The following is a 10555-nucleotide window of genomic DNA, read 5'->3' on the forward strand; positions in this document are numbered from 1 at the left end:
AATGGGAGGCATGTGCATATGCAGCTGTCGCAGTCTTAGTGCAAGTGGTGTCATGTTAAATCACAGGAATGGACTGAGCCCCTGAGCCATCCGCTGCCCTTCCCTTCACTGGCATCCCACTCACTGCGTGGCAGACACAAACACACATACATACTCATGCCTACATACATAACCCACTTCCCACTAACATACTTTGCAGCACATGGTACCCCTAAAGTTATTCACTGTAAATAACCCGCCACAAACAACCAGATTATTTACATGACATACAGTATACTCCGGTAATACCCCAGGCTGGATGATACTCAGTGGCAGGAAATCAAAGAGCATCCATCTCTTTGAGACGTCCAGTTTTACCTCAGTTAATTAGAGAGGTATCCGACAGGGAAGAGCTCGGACATAATAAAATCTATCCAGCTTAATTTGAAGGCAATTTACACCTTCACATTGGCCAAGCGTAAACCACAACGAGCATAGTTCCTCTAGGAAACATGGCTGAATCCTATCTGGAGATGTGCAAACGGCTACACACTGGTGCTTAGAGATTTGTGTGAATGGCTATGTGGAAACAATGTCCTGAACCCCGTCTGTCCAGCTTTTTAGTATCATTTTCCATATCTGGCTTCCTGTTTCTACGCATATCTCATCTTAGTCCGTCACATCTCCATCATTCCTCCCTTGCGTATACTCCGGCTTTCACATTCTCTATCTTTACGGCTTTTTCCGTATTCCTGTCTTTGTTTTTTTTTGCGGCTCCAATGACCTTCTCCCATGTCAGCGGTGGGACAAATTTAGCAGCCTGGTTTCTGGAGCGACCAAATAGTCGGACACAACAGAGGGAATGTGTGTGTGTGTGTGTGTGTGTCTTCGAGGAGGTGCGAAAGGAAAGGTTCTGGCCACATAGAAACAGTTACAGATATCCAGACACACAACCAGAAGAAAGCAAAGGAGGTAAACAGACCGAGGCTTGCTGTCCTGGAGGTATGCAGATTACGGACACAGGAAGAGAGCGAAATATTTATCTATAAATAAGCTTCACAGTTCATTTCACAGAGAGAAACAAAACAAAAATGGACAAAAGAATGGAGGCAATAACTATTTTCCCTCTAGGAAGTATACGCATACGGCCATAGAGGAAAAAGAGAGAATGTATTAAGTTATTCTGGGATGTTGGGATGGAACTATTGTCACCATGGAAACATGCAGATCCCCTACCACTCCCTGGGCCATGCCATTCTAGGGCTGCCAAGCTCTGGGTGCCATGTCACCAGGGGTGTTATGCCATTCTTCGTCTCTACGCTCTGTGACACACCAGACAAAGCAGACAAAGCAGTGTGCCATTCTTGAATTAGATACAGAGCGGGCGAGTGAGGGAGGGAGGGAGAGAGGGGGGGGGGGGGGGGGGGGGGGCATTTTAGTGTGGCAGCTCCAAACATTTATTGCTGCAGTAAAAAACAGTCAGCAAACCGCAACACCTGCCCACCCTCCTTGTATGTGATGTTTCCAATGGTTTAATGTAAATGACTCCCTCATTCAAACAAAGACACATTTTCTTTACTAAAGTCTTTCCATTTTTTGACACAAACATATTCCCCAAAAAGTTCAGACGCTGTATAAAATGTAAATAAAAACATAATGTAATTATTTGCAAATCTTGTAAATCCAACAAAGATAAGTGTTAAAACTGAGAAACTATTGTTTTTAGAAAAATATATGTGCATTTCGAATTTGATGCCAGCAACACAAAATAGTTGTGACAGGGTGATGTTTGCCACTGATGCATCACCTGTTCTTTTAACAACACTTAACGCAAACGTTTGAGCACTGAGGGGGCCAGTTGAGAGTTTTGAGAGTAAAATGTTGTCCCATTCTTGCCTGATGTAGGATTTCAGCTTCTCAACAGTTTGGGGTCTCCTTTGTCCTAATTTTGTATTAAATTTGGAGATGCAGTGATTAAATGTGTCCACAGTTAATCAAATTCTAAATGATTCCACATTTTAAATCAGAGCAAATTGAATAGAAAGTCTGGACAATGGATTGGGAGAAAAAAAAGGAATAAGAAGAAAATGTAATTTCGGGTTCTGAGAAACTGTAATGAAAATGTTGTATTTCTAATATTTTACCAAGTTAGCATTTAATCAACAGAGAACCCAATAAGCAAATAAATCCATACTCTACTTACACTTTAATTATCACAACAATAAAAGGCTGATTACAAATTAACACGAGTAATAATCTATGTAAAGGATCTGAACCCTACAAAATCCCTCTATAATTTAAATAACAAGCGGTCTGGTGTCATTGCCTATGTTGTCTTTGTACTTCACTGAAGCCACGAGCTATTTCAGATGGGGCACAGCTTAACAGGGGACTTTCCACACACTGGGAATATGACTAATCAGTATCTAAATAACACCCTGGGGCAAAGTAGCGGTAGAGTTTATGCACCAGTTACAGTCCCAGTGTTACAGCAACACACACCGTAGAGGGTAGAGTGTCCGTCCTACTTCTCAAGAGCAGGACAAAAATAAGGCAGACGCAAGAAAGCAGCAAAAGAACAGTGAGTAAGCAGAGGAGAGTCGCAGGTGCTAGAGCCCAGTCAAGAAGGAGAAGACACATGACAGCTGGCCTGTCATACAATGACTTATTCTTCATCCACACACACCCACACACACCCACCCACACACACACACACACAGAACATCAGCTGTCCCCCTTGCGAGCCATTCACGAAATCAAACAATTAACTCGTCTTTTTTTGCGAAACAAAACAACATACTTTTTATTCCATGACAAGTAGAAAAAAAAAAAAAAACTACATTAGCTGTACCATGTTTGAGCATATTATAGTCTTAATGTCAGTATTTGCCACAATTATATCTTGTCAATCTGAACCAGTATCACTGATATAATATGTTACATATTCCAGAATATTACATGAGGTCTGTATCTAGTGGAAGTTTGTTTCTCTTGATACACAAGGATGCCGATAAATACAACAGGCTACATTAATCTTTTAGAGCGTTTACATGGTTAATATAGTTCTCACACCAGCTCAGTGCTGGCTCTAGTCACGACAAGAGGCATGCTCTATATATGCGTTACATGTTATTACTGGTACTGTACAGGTTCTGTGGGGCGGCACTCACAAGACTGAAACTTCTCTCCCCCTGCTGGCAGAAAGATTAAAGTAAACAGTAGATTGAGGAACTATGATGCACCCTCAACACTAAGCAGAGCCCAGGTTTAAAGGCCAACTGCCACTGGACATTTTACTCATGACAATTATATAAAGCATACTGTATTTATTTGTAGACGGCTCACACACTCACTTAAAAGGAAATAGCATCTATGTGGTCCAGCGATACAATCTGCAGGCAATGCAGAACCATCAAAATAAAATCTATAATATACAAATTTAAATTCAAAGTCATTACATGGCAGTGTAACGCGTAAATCAAACCCCTGACTCCCAATAAGTTCTGCACGGTCATTTTCATCGAGGGCACATCCGGTAGCTCAGCCTGTTCTCTCTTTCCATCTCTTAGTAAGTCATACATTAGAACTCTGTAACAAGTGCTGCCTTTTACTGCTTCAAACGAGGTGGTCACAATTAAAACAGAATCATAAATAGCTTAAATACAAAATACACTGAAATTGTTCATTCATCATAGGTTCAGGAAGGGATGGAAACTACTCTTTCTAACATTTAAACAGGAACCAACAAATGCATGACGTATCTTATTGAAGGCATAACTCTCATCGAAGGTTCGGCAACTGTAAATATTGAATACATATCAACATCAAATTACCACCAACAGAAAAATTGCAGGTAATACTTCAGCTGTACATCCTTAAGCAGGTTAAATTCTATTCTACATTTTAAAATACTATTAGAGAGAAGCAGGACTGAAGCCACCACCTTTGCATGTTAAAATACATTCACTGAAGCTGAGAATACATTTTTAAAAGAAAACCTTAGGACATTTTCATGAATCTGCAGCTGCTTAAAACAAAATCATAGTTTTTTTTAAAGGCTTGCTTGCCTGTTCTTCCTTCAATGTTGTCTTCATAACTAATCCTAGCAACACAATACCTACAGAGACACACAAAAAGCGTAAAAAATAATGGAGCAAAGGCAGCTTAAAGAACATATCTTGCCGTTACATACCTGCATGGATTTTTCCATGTTTGTCCAGATGATGAATGAAGTAAATCTAGAGAGAAGGAAAATCAAACAAAGCCAACATAACTCAGGCAACAAACACGAGATCTTAAATGCCACCACTCAACAAATGTGATGCAATAATCCAGAAGAAAATTCACATAGCCTGAAAAAACAAGCTTTTATGAGCTCAAATAAATGCTGAACTGTGCACTCCTATGTGATCTTCTAATAAATAAATAAATACTTCTGCCTTTGCGTGTCCCTTATTTAAATGTGGCACCACAACAAACGTTTGGTTTGACCAACTCTTGCGTCCAAGGATTGATCTCACAATACTTCAGAGATAGTGTGATGTAAAACAGACCATGCAACCAAGAACAGGTGCTATATTTTCTGTATAAGTTTGTAGATTTGACGGGTGAGTAACGTGCGGATATCGTGTGTATCTATCTGCGAGTAAAGACTATATCTACGAGCATGCAGCTGTATGATTAAAGTGTGTGTTGTATGTGTTGTGGTTTAGGTCTCCAGAGCCTGACAGCTGGATTTGTGTGTTGTTGTTTTTTTAGAGAATGAATATCTTGATAACTTTTTGAATGATCTGTCCACATCCGGGACAAGGAGCCTGGAACTTATGTAGCCTCCTCGCGCATGGGAAACAAGTGAGCAGGTGAGCCGTGCGTCCGTGTATTATATTTCCATTACGTGGTCGCACTCGACAGAGCTTGCAGGGCTCCAACAGTGCCTCAGGCCTAACATCTTCCACCTCCATGCCCAGACTTTCCTGACTGTCCCCTTCTAAGAGCTGCTCATCCTTGTGGAAGCCGGAGGGCCGAGGCCCCTTGCCTTTCCCCATAACCATGGTGGGCAGAGGTCGGTCAGCTGTGGAGTGGGATGGCAGGATGACAGGATCAGACACCGTCCTGGTGCAGTCTGGGACATCGATGCCCGTGTCGCTGTCATCTTCCTCGTCATGGGTGGTGAGAGAGCTACAGGCGGGGATGTCGGGAACAGAAAGGGAATGGGCGAGTCGAGGGACGTCTTTGTACCAGTTCTTACGTAGAGCCCAGCAGCGAACACAGTACCTCTGGAGAGGTGTGTTGTACTTCCTGCACTCTGTGCACTGCCACGCGTCCTGAGGGAGAAGGTAGATCACAAAGTCACAAGTCTGGTCTCTTTGTAGTTTTAATCAACAAATGGAGACATACCGACCTGTGTGGAGATCTCCGTATCGGTGTCATCACTCAGACACTGGGAGTCCTCATCTGGCTCCTCCTGCATCTAAATAAAGAAAGACATTGAAGCCATTTATCTCACACATGATGGCGAAAAACGGACTTTTTAAAATGAGTTATTACAGAGAATAAATCACACATTTAACTGAAAATTATTTCAGAATAAAAAGCTGAAATCTTCACAGAAAAAGCAATGTAGACAAACTGCTACCTCTCGATCCGCCTTCTCCTCCTTCCCTCCTCCATCATCGTCCTCAAGTGGAGCTTCTCCTTCTCCCCTGCTTCCTTCTTCAAGCGCCGCCTCCTTCATCTCCACGCTCACCTGTTCACTCTCGCCCTCCGTCAGGAACCAGAGGTCGTCGGTGGTGTCCGACACGATGGCCGTGTCCTCCTCCTGTGCAGGAGACAGCTAACACATCAGTCAGACCACCACTGTAATGAACCGATTTAGGCCGTTTGCCAACATTTAGTAATTACGTCCGTTAGTTTTTGAAGTTTCAAACGTTCTAAATGAACCCTCGTTTAGCTTTTCTTTAATCAGAGTATTTTTATTTTACTGGGTAGAGTTGTTTGTACAACACATGAGGTTTCTTACTTGGTTTGTGTGGATGTCAGTGGAGCCGTTGCTCCTACGGTTGTAGTTATTACGGAGATTACCCAGAAACCACCAGGGCAGGCCGGAGAGGTCCCACTCGTCCAGAGTAACATCCAGCTTGGGTCGTTTGCAGGCTGAGCGTGGAAGGCCTTCAAGGGAGTCTGCGGAGGTTTAGAACAGTTAAACTCGTGCTTGTCTAACAGGTCTGTCCTGATCATGCTGCCGTTTACGTAACAGGATGTTTACCGTCGTCCGGTTCCCGAGGTCGTCTCTGGGAGGGGGTCGGCAGGAGAGGCCCGTCGCCGCCGGCCTCCAGCCCTGCTTTGACCAAACCTCCACACATCTACAGAAGGAGGAGATGTGAAGGACAAAAATAAGAACACAGAGCCTCGACTGTGTACATGGAGGACTCGCAGCTCCTTTTCAGGATGGCCTCTGGTTATGGGGTGGTGGTAGAGGGAACGAGGGGCAGGGCAATTAGGGAAAGGGCCAGTGGGAAGGGAGGTCAAAACAAATTTAGGATTTAAGTGGATTTGAAATAGTGAGCGTGTGTGGGTAAAACAAAGAGACAGACGGAGAAGAGCAGGTAGGAAAGTAAGAGTATTCAGTACTACTCTAATGTAGTTAGATGCAAATTTATTGGATTTAATGTATTTTATTCTAAGCTACGCTCTATCTTCTAAACACACAGAGCTAGATGCAGTAAATAAAGTGTTTATGACATAATTCTATCAATAAATTGTCTCTAAGGGTAAAAGTGTGCACGTCATAGAAAGAAAACAGAATAAACCAATAAATTTGTAAGTATTCATCTAATATTACGAAGGAGGACATTTAATTTATCCCAGCTAGAAAAAAAAGAAGTATTTGAGAAACAGCTTCCAGATGTGATTAATCTTTAATTTGATAGCACCCAGAGTGGATTAAGCTCATGCAGCAACTAGACAGCTACTTCTCTGATTTATAAAGACAAAAAAAAAAAAAAAAAAAAAAAAAAAAAAAAAATCTGTCTGCAGCTCAATAATGTTGAGAAACAAAGTGCATCCATTAAGGCCTTAGAATAAGTTTTAATAAGTGGATTTAGGAGGGAACTGGAAAGTCGGGTGTAGGAACACAGGGCTGGGTGAAGAGGTTCAGGGTTATCACTGGGCCTGTGGCTGATGAAGAGCTGAGACCCTCCAGTTTCGGGGCAGAGAAGAGAACTCTGAGACAGACAGAGACAGGGACTCTGCCCCCCATCCACTGGGTGGAGCTGGTGGGTCATGAAAAGAGTGATGAAAATACCACCAGACCAAACCATGGATGGGGTCGTACAGAGACGGTGCCACTCTGTACAAAATGCACACCAACGAAGACAGCAGCCCTCACCTCCCCCTCCTCAGTACACACAAGCCGACCTGAGCTCATAACTAACTCTTCGTGAACTGGTCATTCAGAGCGTGTTATCCTTTGCTCCAAAGGCATTATTATTTGAGCAGCCTTTTCACTTAGCCTGCTAGTCCTAAGTGTGTGTAGTGAGGTGAGGAAGGCCGAGGGTATCTGTTTCTTCTGAGCACCATGCTTCGGCTTTACCTGACCACGATCCTCCACTCCGCCCTCAACACATTCACGGCCCACAGAAAGATTCTCTGCAGCGTCTGCATTTCAGATAAAACACAGCAACAGAAAAAGGACACCCCCCCCCTCTTTAATCATAGTATTACACACTCTCTTACTAAGGCCTTCCCCCTGTAGATTTGAAGAACACACTGAAAAAACGGTATTCTTCTGGGACTATGCACAATCCCCACATCCCCAAGACATACAGAAACTGTCACAAGCACTCACAATGTATGAAAGAACGAACGAATATTTTAGAAAAGGAGTGTGATAGTAAGACATTCATGGTATTCCCAGGAATCTTCAAACACAAAGGGCAGAGGAAAAGACCCGATTGAATTTCGAAACATCACAAATGTACAATGGACACAAAACAAATTCACACATTGCATGTTCTCTTGCTGATTCAGCCTGACAAATACACCATTTCACAAAAAACAATGTACAAAGAATTTAAACCATCAACTGAAGTGATTACTTACCAGAACAACCGAGTACAACCAAGTATTTCTTGAGCATTTCATACACTGGACTGTAAAAACAAAAAACAAAAGTTAAGAACTTACTTCCTTATTTTATATGTTTGTGTTCAGATATATATAAACCGGCATTCCAGATTATAAAGAGAAGGTCCATTTTTTTGTGTGGGTGAATACCTCGGGTTTTTCACAGAGAAGCTCTCCACTTCCAGCAGCTCTCCCAAAGGATCATCCTGGCAGTGGACTATGTGCTGTCTCTGTTTGTCATACAGCTGCTTCCCCATGATGTACTGACCCAAGTAGTGCATCACCTGTACAAGGCAACGGATATTAGATGTCAAAGGGCACCCACGGGGAACATTATAACCAATAGGCAGTTGATTTATCGCACTATATTACCAAGAAGTGCATGTTGTTTGTCTGGAAGAGTATTGCTTGCATTGACTTTTACAAAAGGTAAAAGATGTTGGTAAAACTTTGCATGTGTAATGTGTAAAAGCAGTCTGTGCTCTGGTGAAAACAGCTTTTACAAATATGAGGAAACACCAGGGATCCAAAGCTTTCCAAGAAAAATGCACCACGCTGGTTCCAGCTGATTCCAGCTGATTAAATTGTTTTACTTGTCTTTGTTACATTGGTCAGTAAATTGACTATTGTTTGGCTTTGCCTTGTTCTTTGGTAACTTAAGATAAGCTTTTATACTATTGTCTTATATTGTTTCTTTAAACTAAATAACTAAACCAGGTGGCAGTTGAGCACCTTACAAGCCAAACTATTTACCTCTTGTAATTACCTTCGGAAATATGCAATCACCTGTGAGCCGGTAAATCAAGCTGCAAAGACAAACATACTTTACATGTCACCGCAGCTCACCTCTTTAAGTGTGAAGACATCTTCCTGGGCTCCAGCTACACGCAGAATCTGCAGGAGAGGGGCTTTTGGTTGCACCTGGGAGGACATCAGCGCCAAAGGCTCGGCGTCATTCATGTATTGTTGGTGATTTATGCATGTTCATAATGTATATTCGCTCGAATGGTACCTGATTCCCTTCTCCAGGTAGTGTCCTGCATGATGAGCTTGAGGCAGGTGGCTGGGATGGTAGGGAGCTCATAATAAACCGACGAGGTCTGAAACCCAAAAGTAGGACACGCGATATCAGCGATTCTTCCCGTTCCCGATGGACACCGTCCCCCCCCCGGCTGAAAACACACCGACATCAACGAACACAGCTGCAACACAGACTCTTTAATCAGCTCGTAATATTTGAACAGCGTCAAATTCAACGGCAGCATCAACCAACCAGAGCGGTTTCGTAATGTAAAATGCGGCTGGCCTCATTTCTTTGAAGCCGAGCAGCCTGCGCAGGAACAGCTGGCGTTACTCTCTCCACCACCAGTTTCCTCCTGCGACAGTATTTATTGTCTTCGAACAGCCGGGCTCACTTTAGATTTAAAAAAAACAAAAAAAAAACCGCGTTCAGGACAAAAATGCCCACTTGCCGGTTTCCCTGTGTGCTAACAGGAGCACTGGAGCCTCGGGAACTTTGGCAGGTGGAAACGTGTTAGCGAACGTAACGACGCAGCTAAAGCTAGCTAGTTCCTCAACAATACGGTGGTTAAAGAATGGTCTTACCGTGAAGGGTTAACACTACTTCATGGCTGCTACATTGTTCCACGCTGCACCGTTGTCTTAACAGCTAGACAACATCTTAAAAAAAAAAAAAATAGCCAGCGAACTAAATGCAGGGGTTTTTCAAACCGAGCTAACTCTAACGAGCAAGGAGACAGTTAGCTAAACTACAGATTCAAAACGATGAATGTGGCGACACAACTTCCGGATACAGAGCTGGACTCTGGCGCCCCCTACTGGTGGACAAGAAGTACTCACGGTGGCATGAGGGGCTTCCGCTTATTCAAAAAGAAACTACAAGGTTTAGGGAGTATCTGCGACCTGGAAACAGTTACAGTCCCGTCACATTATAATTTAATGAAACTTTGGTGCTACATTTTACTCACATTTAAAATGTTGTTATTTGTTTCTCTAAGCAATATAAAGCTTCCTAAGAATTAAGCATGACCATCACTTTCTACAAAGTGTCATTTTAAAGAAAAAAAAAATAAGTGAATTGTTTATTATTTCTGTTTGGTCATAAATGTTGGTAATCCATTTATAAATGCTCAACCCAAAAGTTATTCTTAGACATGACTGATATGTAAAGTATTTATATTGATTGTTTATCAGCAGATATTGGCCTATGACAGATACTTTAGTATAAAAACTGATTTTAACAGAACATAATGCAAAAAAAAAAAATGTTTGAGGTGATTTAAAAACGGTTGTATTTTTGTTTTTGAATTCCCAGTGACGTTTGCTGTTTCACTGCACTGATGTCATTTTGGAAACTAAGGTTCAATGTTAAATTGTAAAACATCCTTCCATCAAGCGCTTGATAACCACATAGAGGGATAATTGCAAAAAA

General features: G+C 42.3%; 1 protein-coding gene across 3 annotated transcripts; it reads right to left on the minus strand.

Moving 5' to 3' along the window:
* Positions 1-2753: 2753 nt before the first annotated feature.
* On the minus strand, positions 2754-9905 carry mdm4 (MDM4 regulator of p53). 3 transcript variants are annotated; one of them, XM_069157104.1, is made up of 11 exons: positions 9709-9905; positions 9116-9203; positions 8950-9024; positions 8254-8387; positions 8080-8129; positions 7571-7635; positions 6245-6341; positions 5999-6159; positions 5615-5797; positions 5381-5449; positions 2754-5303 (listed from the first exon to the last, which is right to left on the minus strand). In XM_069157104.1, exons 2-11 carry the CDS (start codon positions 9185-9187, stop codon positions 4734-4736), a joined length of 1476 nt encoding a protein of 491 aa, XP_069013205.1. In that variant the 5' UTR covers positions 9188-9203; positions 9709-9905; the 3' UTR covers positions 2754-4733. The 3 variants fall into 3 exon arrangements, with proteins under 3 accessions (XP_069013205.1, XP_069013189.1, XP_069013198.1); XM_069157088.1 differs by having other exon boundaries at positions 5615-5812; positions 9709-9904; XM_069157097.1 differs by lacking the exon at positions 9709-9905 and adding an exon at positions 9377-9623 and having other exon boundaries at positions 5615-5812.
* Between the last annotated feature and the right edge of the window lie 650 nt (positions 9906-10555).

Source organism: Embiotoca jacksoni, unplaced genomic scaffold (genome assembly GCF_022577435.1).
Source record: "Embiotoca jacksoni isolate LCO1_2020_lvr unplaced genomic scaffold, fEmbJac1.0.p SCAF_1, whole genome shotgun sequence".
NCBI classification, from domain to species: Eukaryota; Metazoa; Chordata; class Actinopteri; family Embiotocidae; genus Embiotoca; species Embiotoca jacksoni.

Coding starts and splice junctions, on each gene's coding strand:
- mdm4 (XM_069157088.1), bottom strand. CDS start 9,187: ATGAGCTCCCTACCATCCCAGCCACCTGCCTCAAGCTCATCATGCAGG. Junction 5,813..5,998: donor CTGACATCCACACAAACCAA/GTAAGAAACCTC, acceptor CTGATGTGTTAG/CTGTCTCCTGCACAGGAGGA. Junction 5,304..5,380: donor ATACGGAGATCTCCACACAG/GTCGGTATGTCT, acceptor CTTCTCCCTCAG/GACGCGTGGCAGTGCACAGA.